Source organism: Phyllostomus discolor, chromosome 6 (assembly GCF_004126475.2).
Source record: "Phyllostomus discolor isolate MPI-MPIP mPhyDis1 chromosome 6, mPhyDis1.pri.v3, whole genome shotgun sequence".
Classification (NCBI taxonomy): domain Eukaryota; kingdom Metazoa; phylum Chordata; class Mammalia; order Chiroptera; family Phyllostomidae; genus Phyllostomus; species Phyllostomus discolor.
The window spans coordinates 34,554,630-34,576,024 of NC_040908.2; the positions used below are offsets into that span (position 1 = coordinate 34,554,630).

A 21,395-nucleotide genomic window follows, 5' to 3' on the forward strand; every position below is an offset into this window, starting at 1 on the left:
AAAATGGGAAAAAAATCCCCTGTAGGTTGTCTCCACGAGCTTACTGCAGAAGTAACACCTGCCTGAGTGTGGTTAGTAGGGTAATAAAATGGGTGTAATAATTTATAGTTTTAATTTGAACACTTCACTTAAAATGTCATGTGGTGTGCTTGAATGTGGTATTGTTATGTTACAGAATTCCATGCTTATGATTTTGTAATAAAAAGGGGCATTATTTGTGGTGGACCCTGTAGCTAAGCACCCCTCACATAACCTAGGCAGTTCCAAAACACTTCAAGTTCAATTTAAAGCAGTCTTAGACTGGTAATACACTTACATGCTTGGAAAAAAGAAGTAGATGCCAATTTTTTCTGGAGGAACATGCCTTCATCTAAACCAATGCCCTCAACAAGGGCAAGAATTTTCACAGAAAATTTGTCAGGGAAAATTAGCAGCTCAGAATAAAAATAAACAAAGCATGAAGGAAACAAGGCACCATGAGGGAGAACCAACAAAAATAATAGACCAGAGGCTTATTAAAAAATAAAATATTGAAATTATCAAAGTTATTTTAGAAAACTATCCTTACTCTGTTTAAGAAAATAAACAGTTCACTTTTAAATATATGTAGAAACTGAAAACTCTAAAATTAGAATTTAACAGGCTTTTTTAAATGATCAAATAAAATCTCCAGAAAGGAAAAATAGTAAAAATAGTTAACATTATAGTTATTGATCAATTTTAACAGATTAAATTTAGGTAAGGAGAGAACTCATGAACTGGAAGGTAAATTGGAAAAAATTATTCAGAATACAGTCAGTCATTGCTTAATGACAGCGATACACACGTTCTGAGAAATGCATTGCTAGGCGATTTCAGCACTGCACAAACTTCATGGAATGCGCTTACACAGACCTCATGGTACAGCATGCTACACACACAGGTATGTGGTGTGTGTAGCCTATCAATCTTAGGCTACACACTTGTACAGCATGGTACTGTACACTGAATACTGTAGGCAGCTATAACACAACAGAAAGTGCTTGTGTATCTCAACATAGAAAAGGTACAGTAAAAAATATGGTATAAAACGTTAAAAATGGTACACCTGCATGAATGGAGTTTGCAGGGCTGGAAGTTACTCCAGGTGAGTTAGTGGCAGTGAGTGAATGTGAAGGTTGGGACATTACTATACACCACTGTAGACTTTATAAACACTGCACTTAGGCTACACTAACTTTATTTAAAATATTTTTTTCAATAATAAATTAACCTTAGCTTACTGGTAACATTTTTACTTTAGAAACTTTAAAATTTTTAACTTTTAAAACAACCCCTCTTATAATAACACTTAGCTTAAAACACGAACACAAGGTACAACTGTACAAAAATATTTTCTTTTATCTTCTACTTTTTCTAATTTTTTTACTTGATAAACTTTTTAATTAAAAATTAAGAAATGCACACATTAGCCTTGACCTACGCAGGGTCAGGATCACCCATGTCACTGTCTTCTACCTCCACAGCGTGTCCCACCGGAAGGTCAGCCTCGGCAATGACACCCCTGGCGCTGTCGTCTCCTATGACAACAAAGCCTTCTCCTGGGACACCCCCTGAAGGACCTGTCTGAGGCTCTGCCTAAGGAGTCATGTTTGCAGAAACATGTTCACGATGGTTTGCTTGGCTTGTTTCTTATTTGCATCCTAGATTTGCTTATAAGCAGATAATGCACCATGAACACTTTATTAACTCTATTAATGAAAATCTTTCGCTTCCAGGGTCCATGTTTTCAAACTTTTCAAGGAATTTGTGGAGTTCTGCAAAAGCTTCTGCTAAACCCTTCTCTGTGAATTTTTGGTGGCAGGGGGGCAGTTCTTCTTTCTCTTCTGAAGTGTCCTTTTCTCTTGCCTCGTCTTCAGCTAGGTGCTCCTGTTCCAGTCCCAACAACTCCTCATTAGTCAATTCCTCAGGACCATGTCTGGGAGCCCCTCAGTGCCCTCTTTATCCACACCCAGGTTAAAGTAGCTCATCTTGTTTGCTATCTCAACCACAACCTTGTTGATTTTTGCGAACTCCTCATCCTTGGCAAATTCTTTGAGGCCGTTGGACCAACTCTGGAGAGTCTTCTCCCAGCTCACACACTCCTTGGTGACACTGCTCCAAACTCAAGCACGGTTCTTGATGCAAATGTTGTAATTGTTCCAGAATTGTATCAGTCTCTTCCTCAGTTGCAGCAATAGCCTGGACAAATGTCCTCCTTAGATAGCATGTCTTAAAACCTACTGTAACTCTCTTTTATTTAAAAATATTTATTTATTTATTATTGTATTTATTTATTTTTGGAGAAGAGAAGGGAGAAAGAGGGAGAGAAATATCGATGTGCAAGAGAAAGATCTATGGGTTGCTCTCGCACGCCCCCAATCAGGGGTCTGACCCAGGCATGCCCTGACTGGGAATCAAACTGGCAATCCTTTCGTTTGTGGGATGACACCCAACCCACTGAGCCCACCAGTCGGGGCTAAAAAGCTGCTCTTGATCCATTGGTTGGATCAAAGAGGTGGTGTTTGAAGAAAGAAACACCACTTTGATTTTGGGATGAAACACACCAATAAAAGGAGGATATCCGGGAGCATTATCAACAATAAGCAAAATCTTACAATATATGTTATTCTTCAAACAGTACTTCTCCATTTCACTGGCACAGCAATTCAGAGTGTGTCGTGGAAGAGGAGCTGGGTCATCCAAGACTTCTTGTTGTCCCTGTAATGCACTGGCACTGTGTGCTTCCTGATGTGCTTGAAGGCGTGGGGTTCTCACTGTGCCGGATCACAGAGGGAGCCCATTGGTAGCCTGCAATGCTGCTCTCAAGCAAAACTCTCATCCAGTCCTTAAAAGCCTTCAACTGGCATTGATGTGGCTGTCTTTTCAGGCAGCAGTTTCCAGAACAGAGAGACTTCATCCACACTGAATATTTGCTCTCGCAAGTAATTTTCTTCCACAATCGGCGTATCTAGGAATTTCTAACACTTTTTTTCAGCTGCCTTCCCATTGGCACTTGCATCCTCACCACTCACTTCCACATTATGTAATAAGTAACAATCCTTGATTCATTTACACCACCCAGAGCTAGCAGTAAGTTCAACACCATAGTTGCATCTAGCCTATTCTCTGAAGATGACAAACTTTTGTTTTGGCCAGGACCACCATGGTGCTGAGAGGGACACACTTCTGTGTCTGTCCTTCACTCCAGGTCATTAGAAGCTCCTCTGTCTGAGAGAGGCCTTCCCAAATTTTTTTAGTCTACTCACCCCCAATGAAGCATATCCTTCCACGACTTCTGTCCCTTTGTTCTTATCCTTTGGGTTGTAGCTATGGTGGAATGGGACATGCCTTCCTGGCAAGCTCATTTGCCACCTTAATCACTTTTAATTTTGGTTGTAGGTCAATCACCCAACATGTCCTCTTACTAGCAACATCAGCAGTGGATTTTGTACACTTAGGGGCCGTGATGAACAAAATAACCTGAGATTAAATCCAGCACAAGAGAAAATGATGCAGTCAAAATTCACAGTAAACACAAGATGTATGAGACTGTGGCCAGTGTAACACAGCACAGTTTTATGACAAACTTTTTTCTTAAGTAGAAAGAGTACACTCTAATATAACAATAAAAAGTATAGTAAATATGTAAATCAGTAAATACATAAATCAGTTTATTATCGAGTAGTATGTACTATACATACTGTGTGTGCTATATTTTTCTATGACTGGCAGTGCAGGTTTGTTCACACAGCATCACCACAAACACGTAAGTAATGGGGTGCACTATGACCTTATAATGGTAACATCACTAGGAAGTTTTCAGCTCCATTATGATTTGATGGGCCCACCATTGTGTATGTGGTCTGTCTTTGACTAAAATGTCATTATACAGTGCACAACTGTACAACAGAGAAACAAAGACATGGGGTGAAAATCCAAGGTGAGTGTAGAGAAAATGGGACAGAAGCAATATTTGAAAAGATAATTGTCCAGAACAGATGAAAGACACGAGGACACAGGTTCAAGGAGTCCAACAAATCCTCACATACATGAAAAGAAACATATCATATTAAAACTGCAGAACACCAAAGATACAGACAACAATAAAAGCAGCCAGGCTGGAGGGAAGAAGGCATGTTTCTGTTTAAATGAGAGAAGTTGCATTGTTTCAAGTGGGAGAATGCCTGAAGGAGTGAATACAAATGTTGGGGACCAAAAAGGTGGCCCACTGTGGACAGAGATTACAACTCAGCATCTGTTCTGAACCTCCTTTTAGTTTACCCTTTTAGTGTAACCAGTTTCCAGATTTGCAGGAAGGTGGGGTTATAAATGCAAACTGGGTTCCACCAACTCCATGCACCCTGCCCAACTTTTCCCGCAGCAGTGCTTTGGTTCAGCCACTTGCTTTGGAGATGTCAGGAGGGTTAGCTGTGGAGGTGGCGGTAGTGGTGACAGGTTCCTGACCTCTGGTAACTACTTCAACAGGGTGCCCTTGAAGTCAGAGTCCAGGGAGGCTGAGTGGCTTCCTCTCTTCCTAGTTGTAGCAGAAGTGGGAGCTCTCCTGGCAGTGTGTTATTGTGCCGTCTTTCCTGGAAACGTGTCGTAGAGCCCTGAACTTCTAATGAGTTAGTAGACATCTAATTTCCTATAGTCAACCGCTTTCTGCTTCAATTTATATTTTCTGATTCTCCAAACCAAACTCTGATTGATAAGCTACAAATTCTAAAACTCTATATTTTTCCAGGTTTTAATCTTGTTTTAAAGAGGTTTTTGAAATGTTTACTCAAGGGACTTTTCCTACTGGTTGAGAAACTTAGTTTAATAAATAATTAACCTTTGGATTCATTCACTCATTCATTCATTCATTTTAAGAGAGAGGGCAAGGGAGAAAGAAAGGGAGAGAAACACTGATGTGTGGTTGCCTCTTGCATGTCCCCAACTAGAGACCTGGCCTGAAACCCAGGCGTGTGCCTTGACTGGGAATTGAACTGGTGACCCTTGGGTTCACAGGCCGGAGTTATTCTTAGTCTCAGCATTTATGCATGCTATAAAATGTCAAATTATTTCATCTCTTAAGGAAAATAACTGTCTTTGAGCTTCAATATATTATCTCTTGTGCAATAATGATCACTGTTATTCTCTGTTTTCAAATGATTGGACAGAAAAGTCATAATATAGTCATCTGATTGATATTCAGAAATGTTAGAATTTTCAATATTTTTATTTTCCAAACATTATTTTAAAAGAACATTAAAAGCATCAGAAATACAAATCTGGCCTAATGGTTAACATCAGAACAATTATAAAATGCTTGAAATACACACATGATTTGCATCACAGTAAAGCATGAAGAGAACTGGTTAATATACCCTGATAATTAGTCATACTCCACTGAATTCTCATTGCTTTCAGTTCTCATTTTAGCCCTTATGAAGAGAGAAGTTGTGTCTGTAGATCTGTGTCTGCAGATGCAGATGTGGAGGAGGGCTAAGAACCTAGCCCACATGTACTTCATGCAAATTAAATCAACAATTCATTGATGAGCACAAAGAGGTCTCCTATGCACATGCTTAGTTTTCTTTACACTACAATCTGTACCTCCCCAAAATGAGTCATCTCAAAGGTCACAAAGGAAAAACTGTCATCTTTAATTTTATAAGTAGAAATTATTATTTTTAATCTTCTATTGAATCACATTTGAAATGCCTGGCCCAAAAAGGAATACTACCTTTAAAAGTGTGAAATATCTTCTTAATATTAATTATGAAGCTGTCTGGCTTATTGGAATAAATACTAGGCTCTGATTTTGACAAAGTCTGATTTCTAAATTGCCACAATTCTTCAAATGCTCTTGGGAGAAGATACTAGATATCATACTTCTTTGTTAAAAAAAAGAGATAATATACTAACCTATCTCATGAGAGCATTAATAAAACAGTGTTATAGTAAAAATAAAAGCACAATGGAAACAGGTCATAGTGACTTCCAAAAATAGCACTCAATTACAAAAAAAAAAGAGTGGATATTTTCTCTTTTATTGTAAAATTGAATAGCAAAAATAAAGGAAGAAGGGAAAGACAGGAAGGAAGGAGCCCTAAAAGGTGAATTAAAAAAAAAAAATCAAACCCACATCTCATACCAGTCTCAGAAACAAGAGTGCCCGGCTGGCACCGAAAGGTAAGAGCCGTGCAAGGAGGCTGAGCAGAGCTCCAGCCCAGCATCTCCTGAGCCTCTGTGCTTCGGAACAGCCCGGGGGCGAGGGGGGGGGGGGTGCTGTGAATTGATGATCACTCATCCGCAGGAATAAAATGCCTTCCAATCTGCAATGACGGTTCTTGAATACAACAGTTTATAAAGATAGATTTTGTTTCTTGATGCTCATCTTGTGTCTAGCAGTTATTGTTCCAAAACTGTAACAAGTTCAAATGCTAACTGTAGAATGAAAATATTTTGACATAAAAATATGAATTTACAGTTGTTATGCTAGAAATCACAGAGTACTGTATATAATAAAATTAGTTTTAGGTGTAGAAATACTTAATCCATTTTTCCTTATTGCCCATCTCCAGTTTAAGATTGATGCGAGGGAACTAACACAATTCGTTTAAAAATACATCTTAAGAATTTTTCCACCACAATAGGTAAGACAAAAAATATTTCTGAATAGTTACTCAGAAACTTTTTGTCAGGTTGTTAACAAGCCATTCTCACACAGAAGGAAAGTATGAATCAAAACATTCCCATTCTCATCCTTATCCCTTCTTGGGAAATAAAGATCGTCCAACATGCAGCAGCCGGGCTGCTTTCCACACAACAGCACGCGGCTGAGGTGGACCCTTGCAGCACCGCCTCCCCTCAAAACAGCACACCTCTCCCATGGGTGCGGTCTTCTTCACTAGGACTCCTGGGTAAGACCATTCGAAATAGAATAATTCACGCTTATCACGGAAAAACATCTTTTTCTTTTTTTTCTTTTCTTCCAGAGCTTTGAGGGAATTTATTGAGAGCAGCTTTCATGTATCGCATGGGTGCTAAGCTTTCCTCCCTCACCGGCGGGTCACAGCTGCTGGTCTCTTTATTGCCACCATGTGGCAGGCCAGACCGCAAGCAGACCGACGACAGCCGCGAGCAGCAGCAAAATCACCATTCTCATCCTGCAAGGTGCTGACTTTCTGTCCACCAAGTTCACACACCTGGTGTCAGTGCAAAGCTTCTCGCCTGTTGTCTCCACCAGGTTGGCGAGGTCATCAAACATCTCATTTGGTTCAACCAGCTCATTCCCAATCTCTCGCCCCATTTGCTTCTGGAGACTGATGACAGAAGAAAGGGCATCAAGGCCTGTGTCCTGTCCCTGGATGATTTTTCTGCTGCCATTGCCGGGTTTCATCAAAACCCAAGCCTCTGGTCTCCTCCAGCTCCTCAAAGGGCCAAGGGTTTGGGACGCCTTGCTTGGCCCCTCCCGTCATCAGGCTGGACCCTGGTTGTATTTCCACCATTTCTTTCTTACTGGTTTCATTGTTGAATTTTCTCAGCAACCTCTTGTGTGTGATTTGGCAAGTAGAATCGTATGTGGAGAACCAGGGCCCCGGAGCCATGGTGCAGTCTCCTCCCGCTTCTCCACATCTTTCTTTTTAAAAGAACTATATAGCTACTCCACTGACACAGAACAATGTCTATAGTAAGAAATAATAAAAATCATAATACTATATTCTTGGTGGACTGCCTTATGAAAGTGCCTAATACCTGTGTATTTTTGGTAAAGATCATTACAGATAATATATTTCTGATTTTCTGCTTTAACAATATATTATTTATTCAAATAAGTCTGCTACCAAAAAATGTATATTTCCCCATTTCAATACTTCAAAGAATCAAAGTTCATAATTCAATTAATAAAAATAACATCTCAGCAAAGATCATACCTTTACATTCTTTAAACTACCCAGCTCACATGTACTTCGAAGGACTATAACACTCAGTCAGACGATCACCATCAGTTCACCTTCCACTTTAACAGAGTAGCATGAGTCATCCCTTTAAACGGATGCAGAGCATCTATGTGAAAGTTTAGTATAAAAGTTTGGAACACAGGTCAGGGTAAAAATCTAAATAATAAACTTTTACATTAAATCTTTAAATGTCAAGAAAGCACAGAGCAAACCAATAGATGCTAGTACTTCAGACCAAAGAAAATCATCACTGCCAACCGTTTAGTTGAATCTTTGTTTTGTTCCACTACCGGCCTCACAAAAGTGAAAAAAAAAATCAATTAGTATCAGAAACAAAAAAAAGTTTACACAAGATCCTCTGGTCTCTGTGACTCTAAACGGAGGGGACCGGAATCTGCCTGGCCGAAGTGCTGTCATATTCTTGCATTAAGTCGTTGGTGGTGTGATAATGCATGGCAATATAAGAGCTGGCAAACCCAAAGGAGTTTAGCGGCTGTGAGCGACACGGGACGCTCTCTTCCTGGGATGGGCTGCTGTTGTAGACACTGTAGTATGGCTCAATCCGAGTGTTGACCGGCGTTGAGCTGCTCTGACCGTAGTGTTGCTGTCCAGCCGAGAGCTTGGGACTGACCACACTTTCCTTCGACTGACTTGGGCCACAAGCCTGGTCCACAAATTTCTTCTGGGGCTTTGGAGACAACATGTAGGCAGAGTTTGTTTCATGATGGGAGGATTTGTTTCTGTTGACTTCGAGGTTCCCTTTGCCCATGGCTCGAAGACGAGTCTTCTGTTTGCAGCAGAAAAAACCCAGGCCTACGTACTGGAGGCACCAGAGCACTTTCCTTCTCAGCCCCGCACTGTTCCGAGAATATATAAAAGGGTTTAATCCTGACTTGAAAAATATAAGGGTGAATCCCAACAGTTCAAACTGGTATAGGACAAAGCTCCCACTTCTGGACAGAACCACCTGCACCAAGGAAATCCCCAGTGGAAGGCAGCACACCAGGACAGACAGCACGATGATCACGCAGGTGACCACCGCTTTGGAATCCTTAGCCGTGGAGAGATTGACAGCTGAGACCAGCTGGAGTCGGCTGGCTGCAGGGGTTGGCAGCAGATTAGGGCTCTTGGTGTATCCATGGGTCTGCATGTGCTGCAGTTTGTTGTAGTTCTGGTTCCTGTAGAGGGCTGGCATGGTGCAGTGGGCAGGATCTCCACCTCCCTTCACAGGCGCCCCCACAAAAGGCTGTGGCCTGGAAGCATCAACTGTGATTACAGGGGGGCACTTTCTGACTTGGGCATTTTTCCACAGGGTCTGAGCAATCATGATGTACGAGACAGACACCACGGCAACGCAAAAGGTGAAGTCGACCACGTAGAGAGACAGAACGGCTTTCCCTTCTCCAGCAACCAGACTAGACATGGGAAGGCAGAGGTGGGACTTGCTGGTTTTCAGGGTGGCCAAGGTGGCGAGGGTGAAACTGGTGGCCCAGAGAAGCACCGTGAGGAGCAAGGTGCAGGGAAAGGAGGCCAAGTGGTTCGGCTGCTTCCCCAGCACCATGCGGAGCCGGTGCAGGGCGATCACTGCCACTGTCTTCAGGGACATGAGGATGAAGCCAGAACTGGTGAGGTGGAAGGTGAAGCAGAAAGCATCCGGGATGCTCCCGACTGAGCTGAAGAATAACACAAAGGTGAACATGGGGGCCGTCACTCCACAGATGAAGAGGTCGCAGAAGGACAGGTTCAGGATCATGAAATCAAAGTTGGTTCTGAATTTCCTGAAGGCTGGATCAAAGAAGGACAAGAAGACAATGAAGTTGCCATAAGAGCCCAAGCAGAAGATGACTGCGAGTAGAAAAGTACAGGTTACCAAAGTGGCCGTGTGGGTGAGACCATGGGGGTCCGCCTGGAGAGCCGTATGGTTCCCCCCCGGGAAGTGAGGCTCGGGGAGCAAGGTGGTGTTGGGAGCATCCTGGAGGTGGTCTGTTGAGTTCATCTTCAGAGCGAAAGGTCTCTTCCTTCTGTGGGAAGGGAGTCAGGGCCTCAGACTCACAGGTGAGCGAAACATGACAAAAGAGACCCGAGGCAGAAAGGCCTGCACACAAAAAGGCAAATCCTGAAACAGAAAGTAGAGTGACCTCATGACCTTTGCGAAAAGCACAAGTTTGTCAGCTCTGACCCAGTACACAGAAAGCCCAACGTAGAAAAGACACACACACCTCCAAATACAATTATCCAGCTAATTTGAGGTTTTAGGACACTGTGGTTTTCGAACTAGTTTTAAGCTTCACCTAGAGAGCAGATAAAAAAGCAGATTCCTGGGTCTCACCCACTGAGATTCTGATTAAAGGGTGTTCAGATGTTACTTTTTTAATGATTTTTTAAAAGATTTAATTTTATTTTTAGAGAGAGAGGAAGGGAGGGAGAAAGGGGGGAGAGAGACATCGATGTGAGAGAGAAACATCATTGGGTTGCCTCTCATAAGCACCGGGACCGAAACTGCAGCCCAGCCGTGTGCGCTGACAGGGAATTGGACCAGCGATGTGGGACAGTGCCCGACCAACCTGGCCACACCAGTCAGGGCCAGCAGTTACTTTTAGAAACACTCTGGTGTCAGACACTGGAGACACAAGACCAAAACCTGCCGGACAAAGAGAGGACAATCTAGTTGGAGATCAACCTAACTGGGTAATTACAGCCTAATGTGGTAAATAGAGGATAGCAGAGCGCTATGGAAGAAAGAGAAGAGGAACCTGATCCAAGCCAGGGTAGAGGCCAAGAGGCTGACAGGAGTCCTGATGAAGAGGAGCTGGGGGGAGGGGGAGGGGGAGGGGGCGGGGGCGTCAGGGCAGGAGACAGGTCTCTGTAGCAGGATTGGAGTGAAAAACAGCATGTGCTGGAAATATGAGCAGAGGGTATCGCTGAAGTATACTGTGGCCCTTTGCATAACTCACTAACATATCCTATTTCTTTTCCGAAGAAGAACCATTTAATTGCTTTTATTTACAATTTCTCTTCCCTGTTTGTGATTTCTTGGCTAACTCTATACACTCCTTTGGGAAAAAACTTTGTGTAGGACCATATTTGAGGCGGAAAAAATGAAAGTAACGAAGAGTATCAGAATTATATTTGAGATTTACAAGGTGCAAAGCACCACTTTGTAAACTTTAAACTGCCCTATAAATGTGAGTTACCATTATTCCAACAAGAGCATCCTCACGATGAAGCAGGAGGCGAGCACCCACTCACGCATTCATTCATGCCATTTACACTGACCACGCGCACACCACATGTCAGCTTTGTGCCAGGTGCTGTGGGTAAAAAAGATGAGTAAGACACAGCCTCTGCTCTACAGAAAGATCTTGTTTTTCTTCTTGCTCCTTTATTTTTGTAACCTTTCTCCCCACTATTTTGCAATGAGATTTAAAGTACACTCACACAAATCTTCTGTTATTCCAAAGCCAAAAGCCCTGAGTGGCTTGGTGCCCACCCTGTTCCCAAAGATGCTTCCAAGTGAGACAGCTGAAGTTGTTCCTTGGAGCCTGATGCAGTGCGCTTGACAACCAAAAGGTATTTGCTTTAATCCAGCATTTTAGGAATAACCAGTAGCACTGGGGAGGTCCAGGGTTGATGTTCAGAATATTTAACCGCCAGCTCAGGCTGAGGCCTCCAGCTCTGCCAGAGGTTAACCCTTTGGGGCTGGATCATGGGATGCAGAGGAAGGGGCTAGGTCAGTGAGGGACTACTGGGGGCTCCAAGAAGCAGCTACGGACCACCCAATGTGCAGAAGCCTCTCAGCCTTCCATAACGGGCATGGCTGTGCCAGTGAGTATCAGACAAAACTGCTGCCCTGGGGAGACCCACGTAACTGACTAGTGTCCTTCACGAAGGGACAAGACAACGTCTTCTGCGTTCACGATGGTCACGATGGTTACGATGGTTGGCTGGGGCGGGTCATGGCAGCAGATGAATGTCCCCCCTGGGAAGTGAGGCCGACTGTTCTGCCCTTTCCCCACAAAAGTTCACTGAGAGAGAAGAATACAACTCCTGACCTTTTGTTTCTTCATAATTTGAAATTTAAAAATAATAATGGGTAGCTTATTGTTTTCACTTAAGATTGTGGTCTGTTTCTGAACACTTTTTGATGCTCATGTGGTGAAAAAGATACCCTTTTACTATGTTTTTTTATTGTTAATTAGAGGATTAGGATTAACTGATGCAAACAGAAGTGGAAGAGAAAACCCAATGTGAGGAGACAGGAAGGGCAGAGGTGAGACTAATGTTTATAACAAACTCTCCTCCCCACCCCCCACCCCAACCCCAAGGGTTTCCTCTTTGGAAGTAGGGAGATGAGCAGGGGTGAAGAGGGAAGCCGGAATTTAGTTTGCGGGAAATTAGAAGGATGAAGAGTCTGGAATTAGGATGCTAAGGGAAACACTGAGTAAGTGGACAATACTGAAGAAGTGGAGGGGGGAGGAAAGTTATGAAGATGCCCAGCTAGGACATGTTTGGAATTGGAGTTGTCAAAAGGAAAATGAAATGACAAACCAGTATTGACAAACCAAGTCAAAGGTAAGAGGCAGGAGGAAAGAAGATTTGGAGCAGATGAGGGGCAAACTGCACTTTCTGTACAGTTATAATTTTTTCATAAACCGAACATTTCTTCAATAGATGACAAACTAATGGAGACTTCCAGGTCAGGAATGCAATGACCAGTATCATTACTAGTGTGTGAACTTCACTGAGTGCTCATGATGTGCCTGCCGCCCACTCTTCTCAGTGCTGGAGTACTGAATCCTCACAACTCCAAGACAGTTACTATAACTTATCTCCACTTTATGGATGAGGAAACTGAGTCAGAGGAACAGCACCCAACTTAAAGTGGTAGAGCATGGATTTGAACTAGGCGGTTACTCTCTAAAACCCACACTTCTCCACCAGGCTAAACAGAACAGTGAAGAGATCAAGGGAAGGATCCCAGATCAGAAGATCGTTACAGCGGGAATAATTTATTGGGTGCTTATTAATTGCCAAGGCACTTATACTAGAAGCTTTCCATAAATTATCAAACTTTATTTCATTCTCAATATAATCCTATAATCAAGTAGGTATTGCTATCTCTTCTCAGGTCAAAGTTCTTGGAACCCAAAGTTTGAGTACACACACAGATACGTACTTCAGTATATGTTTTTGTCAAAGTAGATAATTATGGTTCTGGTATAAAGTAATGATAAACCACTCCTATTGGGTAATTTGGGAAAAAGTTAGGAATCAGAGGCTGAAGAGAAACAGGAGGGAAAGCAGAAGACAGAATAGAAGTAAAGGTTTTGGCAGAGAAGGTTGAGGAGAAATAAAGGAAATGGAGGGTTCAGTAAACCTAGGTCCTAGTACTAACTTTGGGACTGTAAGAAAGAGGAGGCTGAGAACACAATTTGGAACAAAGCTGTCAAGACAGAACTACAAAACTCATTGATGTGAGGAGGGGGTAAGTGAATAGCTATTTGCTATGATTAAATATTAAATAAAGGTTGCTAACGTTTTTTTTCAACACCAGCATACAAGCTACTCTTTATCTCTGGGACCATAAATAGGTCCTGGAGAACAATGTGATTAAAATCATAAACCCAGAAAAATTTTAAGTTGGAACACCTGTCTTATGCAGGCATATTAGCTACAACAACATGGATGGAATTCATAACACGTGCATCTTGTTACAACTGAGGAGGGATCCTAAAATAACTAGTAAGCAAGGAATTGTAAATAAAAATGTATTGTATTGTGACAGTGATTTCACCTTAAGATGTGTGAAGAGTCTGGTAATTTAGTGTGCTGTCTTAATATTTTAGTACATGAATACATTTTATATGAGCTTTCCCAAGTCAACTCAGGACCTAAATGCATTTTCTTTCCTCATAATGCCTTTCGTTTCTCAAGGACGGGCATTTTCAGAGTCTAACCCTCACCCATTGTATTATCATTCCCATTGTATTTGTATTGATCCAGAAAACCTCAGGGAAGTTAGATGACCTGCCCAAGGTCACTAAGATTCAAGCGAGATTTACCTGATTTCAGAGCCCAAGCTCTTGGTCCCCAGTTGAACTACCTCTAGAATACCCGGAGCAGCGGATGGGGTAGGGTAGGGTCAGTGGCTGAGGGGTGTGGGGAGGCTATGGAGCACCCTACCACCACCCCAACTCAGTCTAGGTATGCAATGGAGATGGGGTGGGGCGTCGACCCCTGCCAGGAGCTGGCGATGAGTAGGAGCTCCGGGGTGAGTTGGGTAAGTAGGGCCTATGCTGGGCCAGGAAGCTTGTAGGGTAGAAGGTTGGTGGGATGAGGAGGTCTCGGCCAGGCCGTGGGAGGTGGGGAGAGTTCCACGGCCACGCGGAGCCTGGGAGAGGGCCGGGTAGGGGCCACATAGCTGCCCCCCCCCCTCCCCGAGCTGCGCCAGGACTGCAGGTGCGGGGCGGCCGGGCCTGGACCAGCGCAGCGCACTCTTCGCCAACCCGCCGGCTTTCTGGGGCCCCCAACCCTTCCCGTCCCTGCGGAGTCGCCTCCTGCAGGGGCCCGCGGCCTCTCACCTGCCGGGTGGCTGCAGTTGCGCCCCTCCTCCTCCATCTCGCAACCCGGACCCCAGTTCTGCGCGCCGCCGGGGATGAGCCAGAGCTCCAGGTACCATCGCCATCGCTGCCTCCGCGCATCCCGGGAGCCGCGACGAGCCGGGGGCGCAGAGGCGCAGTCACGGAGCCGCGGAGGGCGCCGCCCCCTGCGCCGGACACCCAGGCCCGGGGCCCCGCCTGCACTCGCAGGCTCACTGGCTTGCGGGCCCCGAGTGCGTAGGGGCGCCGGCCGCTCCCCGCTCCCCGTTCTGCACCGGCGCGCGAGGTTCGCCGTTCGGGAGTCGAGGCTCCCTGATACAGGCTAAGGCTGACACACGGGAAGAAGGGCAGGAGGACAGGGTAGAAAGGAGGGAAGGGTGGGGGCCCACAGGAGGCTGCGACCCACGGGATCTCTACCTCAGAGCCATGGCACCCTCGCTATGGGCGCGTTATGGGCAGGTGGTGGCCTCTTGTCTGACCCCTGGCCCGGCGGCCTTGCTGGGCTTCCAGGCCCACCACGGCGCCTCTCTGGGCTTGATACGTTTTCTCCTAAATTGGCATCGTTGCCCACTTTCGTACTTTGAAGGTTAGAATTTGTCAATCAAGCCATAGTAACAATTTAAATCAAACCAACTTTATATAAAAGAATTATTTTTTCTCCTCTCAGCTAAAAGTATTAACGAATTTACTAAAGGAGCTCAGCAAGGGGAATTACCAGAAAACAAATGCAAAGTAAAAAGGAACTACCCATGCAAATAACCAAACCAGGAAATCGTGGACGTGAATGTGAAACGTTCAAAATCATGGAAAGCAGTGGTGGTAGACATGCGGCTGGGCTCATTATTAGTAAGCAAGAGCAGAAACCCAAACTACCACTCTCTTACTCTTCTAGAGTCCACATGTCCAAAACAATGAACTCATGTAGTTGGTTTCATTTTAGTCTGGGCCATCAACTAACACTCCTCAGTATGTTGGCTATTTTGAATAATTGGAATCTTACTACTTTTCTAACCTCTGGGGGGTAGTTATTTTAAAAATGAGAATGCTATTTGAATGCCCTTGCATTCACCCCGGTGCCAGAAAACCAGAAACTTAATTCCATTCAAGTGAAATACTTAAGTGAGACTACTGCTGTTGAAATCCTATTTTGGCTAAACTGTTTGGTACCAAGCACCAAAAAACTTGATTTATACATATCACTTATCTATCCAAGTACCCCTGTGCTTTCATCAAAACAAAAAGGGATGGATAACTTATGGAGTAGACATTCAGTGCAGGTGACTTATGCTCCCAGAATTGGTGAGAAATGAACTTACTTCTAAAGAAAAATTTCCCATGAATTCCCATGTAATACTCCACTCCCAACCTCTTGCAATGCAGTTCTATTCTAGGTTGTCATTAATGGTGACCTGGGGCCCTAGAAATAATGACAGGGAAAGAAGACAGTATTGAGAATGGAAACTCCAAATTATATCCCTCTCCATATGAATTAGCTACTGCATAATTGCCAGCTCATTCCCGGCACTGGGTCATGCCAGATTATGACAGGTTAGGGCTGGAATGCAGCAGATTTACACCTGTGGAAGAAATTATCTCATACGGGGGGGGGGGGGGGGGGGGGGACAACTTACAGGTTTATAAAGGATCCTAGAGATCTTGAAGAGGAAATCAGGAACTACCGAAGTTCCAGAACTGCTTAGCACCATCGGCAAGGCTACCGCTACTTTGTGTACCAGACAAGTGTGCCAATCCGGAAAGAACACTGGCTCAGTAGTCAACCCCAAGCAGGGCTGGCTATGGCACACAGAAATATGAATGGGCCATCAATTTGCAGGGAAAACAGCGTTCTAACACAGTGTCATTGGCAACGCAAGTCAACCGATGTGCACTTGGAGGAAAGCATTACCACAGCCACATAAGTTTAGATTCTTGACCTAAAAACCCCACTCCTTGGAATATACCGATACCTGAAAAAGTTTTAAGCATGAAGGTATGAAAATGTTCATTGCAGTGTAACTTGTAGTAAGGAAAACTGAAAACCACCTTGATGTCCAACAATGGGGGAATACTCACAATTATGTTAACAAAAGTGATTGCTGTCCATAAAAATAAATAACTATGAAGACCACGTAGGAAAAATTAATGTGTTTCAATGCAACAAAATTTCTCACTGGTTCTTTCTGGCCATAGTGCTAGTTACCAAAATTGGCCTTCAACCTAAGGGGCTTGGCAATGCCCTTTCGAATAGTTGAAAACAGCCTTCTCAACCTGTTTATAATTGCTTTTTGACACCAAAATGTATTCATTCACATCAATAGGTCAGTGAATTTTCCTACTGAATTTTGAAACACACTTTGTGAAGTTTTTATTTAAAAGATCCAGTTCAGAAACAAAGATTGGTGTGGCTCTTACCTCAAGGACACAGGCTTTTCTCTCCCCGTCCACTGCTCACTGCCTGCTTTCTGGAAACCTACCTTAGCACCGCTCCAGCTCTGCTCTCCGTTCTTTTCAATGAGACATGCACTTAAGAACTTAGACAACAGTAGCCATCCACCCCTGTTCTTTCCCTCCTCCTTTTCATTTTTAAGCCCACCAGTAAAAAGGGAATTAAATAATTCACAGTTTAACCAGACTGAGGTGTCAAGGTAGTAAGCACTGTTTAAACCTGGTATCAGAATCACATAGGGCACACATGTTGGAAACTCTCATTTGTACCGTTTTGGTCTATTGTGGGCCTTAGTCTTCACCAGTGGCACTCAATCTTGGCTGCACAAATGAGCATTATGGAGCTTTACAAAGATGTTGTGTTGAGTCCCAGCCAGAGAAACACAGAGGAACACAGTATCTTGTATTTTTTGAAGTTCCACTTCAGGAATGTTGCTCAGGCACGGTTTCACGACAGCTTGGAAAAATCTGAAGTGGCTAACACACTGCCTCACTGCTCCAAGTGTGGTCTCAGGAAAAGGCATCAATACCATGAGCTGGGAGTATGAATTCAATTCACATTTTTGCAACCCCCCCCCCATTATTCTTATCACATCAATCATCTAGATCAATGCTGTCCAACAGAACTTTCTGGTGACACTGACATGCTATTCAGTAGTGTAAACCACTAGCCACAAGGTGGCTAATAAGCACTTCACATGTGTCTACTGAAATTGAGGAAATGAATTCCAGTTCAATTTAAATGGAAATAGCCACAAGTAGCTAACGGCTACCATGGCAGACAGGCCCAATGTACATAGTTCATTTTGGAGAGGGCCATGAATTCATGGATCCAGATCTATGGATGCAAAAGGAATGCACTGGAGTCACTGCCTACAGGACTATTCTCTCCACTTAATGAAGACAAAAGCCAGGTGTTAAAAACAATCCATTTATTGGGTTTTAAACTAGTTAAACAATGAAATAATCAGTTTGGCACTACTCTATACAGGGATTACGCCTGTGTATGCTGACACTGTACCAGGACCAGTGCTGTGCTTAGGTCCGCATTGAGTCATTGAGCAAGTAGATACTAAAAATATACTGTAGTGTTCCTTTAAGGAAGACTATACAGAGTGTGTTGCAAGATGACTTTCACCAACTTGCCAATTACTTTAACCTAGAAGATACCTTGCATTCTATAAATTTGTCAAAGGCAAACACGTGACGTTTGCATTCAGCGATGCACACAAAAAAGTTACATAAAAATTCAGACATTCTAACATTAAATGAATTCAAACAAAGCCCCACACCTCAGCTTCTGTAACATGAAAATAATTTAAAAACGCAAAAAGTGGCATTCAATTGGTACAAAAGCCAAAAATCACTATAATAAAGAGCTAATGGGAATCTTTACAAATTAATTACACAATGGTGCCATGTAAAAGGTTGCATTTGTACAAAGTCTGGCTAATGCTATCTCTACAGTTTATACAGTCTTTTACATCTATATAACATTTATTAAACAAGTCAATTAAATACCAAGACTTCTTAGTCTCTCAACGATTCTGCAGGCAAAAAATAAAATAAAATAAAAAAAATTACAGAATCCCCGCAAAAACAGCAGTTTCCCATTAAGTGTAACAGTTTTCAAATAAGAGTCAAACAATATTTGTAAAGAATACAGGTAAAAGTCAACCAGTCAGGGTTTTTGTTGTTGCTAATGTTTATTTTCAAAATCACACATTGTGCACACACACGACAATCAATCAAAAAATTTATTCACCAAACCCCCAGTTTTTCAGCAACTGCTCTTCCACTCAGCACCAAAAACTCCAGCCCGTGGGAAGCATGGTGGACGCAGACCTCACTTCTGTGTCTCGTCGAGCAATCCATCAGGCCCTTAGTTAGGGTTCAGACTCGTCCTCTTTCCCTTCTGTTTCCACGGCTCTCCGGGCTTCAGATTTACGGCCCACAGCCCTACTACCATCTAAACCCAACAGCCATTTGGAAAGAATTCAAAATATTTTGAGATGAATGAAATGACAGGACCCGTATTAACAGATGGGCATTCTCCATTCCAAGTAAGCTGTTTCTTAAGGAGTTCCTAGACTCTGTCTGGTCTTCGATGCCATGATTATATTGGGTAATTATTTCTAAGTCTGAGACATTGTGGCTTTGTCAGATGCCTCAAAGCAAAAAAAATGATCAATACTCTGGAAATAGTTCCGGACAAGTTAGGAAACCAAATGGCAGCTGACAACCTGTGGAATGCAGACTCATGAGACCAAACACAGAAACCACCAAAATAATGAGAGCTCAACAAAGGCAGAGTTTTAAAACCTGCAGAGAGCCACCGCAGATGGTACCTGAGGATCTGGAATTTTTGATTGACAAGAGCTTGAAGTGAGGAATAATCTGTATCAGGGAGGAAAAAAAATTCAGTCAGGCAACAGGGCATCTAACTCTAAAGGCCCTGTAAGTGAACCTCTCTATTCTTCCTATCCCAGTAGAAAGACTTCTGAGTCCCCCTTTTCAATACAAAATAGATAATAAATTCTTAAGAACCCAGGTGAAGCCCTGACTGGTGTGACTCAGTGGATTGAGCATCGGCCTGTGAACCTAAAGGTCTCGGGTTTGATTTCCAGTTGAGGCACATGCCCAGGTTGCGGGCCAGGTCCCCAGTCAGAGGTGGGTGAGAAGCAACTGACTGATCTCTCATACATCGATGTTTCTCTCCTTCTCTTCCACCCTCCTCTCCCCTCTCTAAAATAAATAAACAAAAGCTTAAATTAAAAAAAAAAAGGAACCCAGATGAAATGTTCTCACTACAACATAGAACCTAGAGTCCTCGGGGCAACCCAAAATGCCAGGCCCCTCACTTGGGAGGCAACTAAGAATAATACTTCTTTTGTCCAATCACTTCCATGCTACTAAGCCTACTTTGTCCAATACCTGAAGCAGAAAAGCAAGGAAAACTTCTCTGGGAACTTACTTCCACTGGCCACAGCAAAAATTATACTAAAAATACTTTATCTAAACAATGACATCTAAGACTATCAGCAGAAAGAAAAAACTTACGAACACCCACTTCTCAGTCATCAAACCAGTGACACTTGCCTGACATGTCAGACTTCTTTAAACTTGGCACCCAGCTGACTTACCCTTCTATGCATAATAGCAAGGTGACACGAGGAGATCGGTGAGAACAAGCAGCTGGTCGTCTGTGAACTGCTGTTTGTGTTCCTGCCAGTTGTCGTGATGTGTCCTTCGGAAATTAGATAAGGTCTTCTTTACAGTCATCTGTAGAGTGGGCAACCCACACACATTTATTTTGATCTCACCGAACACTGAACAGGGTTATATTTAGGAGACCTACAGCTAAGCCACATACCCTCTAGACTTCAGATCTCACTGCTCACTAAATGCTCCAGAACCAACAGGCCAATCTTACTTCTCAAAGCCAACAAGCTCACTTTAGAATCACCTGGACAAGCTACAGAAACTTAAACATTATTAAACAAGTTCCAATATATACCTAATATCTATTTACTAAGGTGAAAAGGACAAAAGCATATGAGTTGTTTAATTTAGGTACATAGGTGCTCACTAAATACTACCACCCTAATTTCCTGTTTCATATTAGCTCCTAATTCGATACTTTGCAGATATAAGGGGGGAATCCCCGAAAAAGAATTATCTTCTGGAGGGGAGGCCCCTTGTAGTACAGGCTTCCCTGCTAGGTGAGTGTCCTAGGAACCCATCACTGTATCAGTGTGCTGACTGGTGGCGTTGTGAGAGGCTGCGTTTGGCTTCAGTGAATTTTTTTGAAGACTCTTTCAACAAGTTTGCCCATTTCATAAGGGGGGGTTTACAAACACATCTGCCTACTGCATACTGAATGTTCAGCAGTTTTGACCAAAAATGGCACAACCCCTGTACCCCACCCTCCCTATTCACCCAATCTGGTCAAGAGACTTTTTTTTTTGGTTTCACGGATGAAAGAAGCCCTCAAAGGGAAACATTTTGCTGATGTGGCAGAGGTGAAACAGTAACAGCAGAAGCACTAAAAGGCATCAAAATCGATGAGTTCAAAAGGTGACTGAAGTTTAAATACGTAAGAATAAATACACAATATTTTATAAATAAATTCTGGGTTTTTTGGACCCCCCGCCCTTGTATAACATGCTAGTAAAATAGAAGTATAAGATTATACTGACAACACTGACAATGCTTTACTTTCACTGGACTGGGAAGGATAGTTTAGTCATTTCCTTGCTACCAAAAGACCTTAAATATACACAGGAGCAGAGTCGCTGCAAGACTTTAATAATTACTGATAAGCAGACAGTCCAGAGTGTATCAGAAATGATCAGTATAGTGTAATACAAAACATCACTGC

General features: G+C 43.1%; 3 protein-coding genes across 6 annotated transcripts in view; all 3 read right to left on the minus strand.

Annotated features, from left to right (window-relative positions):
* Positions 1 to 5,210: 5,210 nt before the first annotated feature.
* LOC114499514 (syntaxin-8) lies at positions 5,211 to 7,634 on the minus strand. The gene is given in 2 exon segments (XM_036027951.1): positions 5,211 to 7,384; positions 7,386 to 7,634. Coding segments are annotated over 2 exon segments (519 nt in total). The 5' UTR covers positions 7,617 to 7,634; the 3' UTR covers positions 5,211 to 7,096.
* Positions 5,214 to 14,751, minus strand: GPR75 (G protein-coupled receptor 75). 3 transcript variants are annotated; one of them, XM_036027946.1, is made up of 3 exons: positions 14,552 to 14,703; positions 9,841 to 10,086; positions 5,214 to 9,755 (listed from the first exon to the last, which is right to left on the minus strand). In XM_036027946.1, the coding sequence occupies exons 1-3, from the start codon at positions 14,586 to 14,588 to the stop codon at positions 8,344 to 8,346; spliced, it is 1,695 nt and encodes a 564-aa protein (XP_035883839.1). In that variant the 5' UTR covers positions 14,589 to 14,703; the 3' UTR covers positions 5,214 to 8,343. The 3 variants fall into 3 exon arrangements, with proteins under 3 accessions (XP_035883839.1, XP_028371549.1, XP_035883840.1); XM_028515748.2 differs by having other exon boundaries at positions 5,214 to 10,086; positions 14,552 to 14,751; XM_036027947.1 differs by lacking the exon at positions 9,841 to 10,086 and having other exon boundaries at positions 14,552 to 14,715.
* Positions 14,752 to 17,931: 3,180 nt separating this feature from the next.
* PSME4 (proteasome activator subunit 4) overlaps positions 17,932 to 21,395 on the minus strand; it is a 93,387-nt gene continuing 89,923 nt past the window's right edge. For both annotated transcript variants that reach the window (XM_028516497.2, XM_036027945.1), the window contains exons 46-47: positions 20,158 to 20,296; positions 17,932 to 19,411 (exon numbers count right to left, since the gene is read on the minus strand). In XM_028516497.2, the coding sequence (XP_028372298.1) occupies positions 20,162 to 20,296 (135 nt within the window). In that variant the 3' untranslated portion in view covers positions 17,932 to 19,411; positions 20,158 to 20,161. The remainder of the gene's footprint in view (positions 19,412 to 20,157; positions 20,297 to 21,395) is intronic.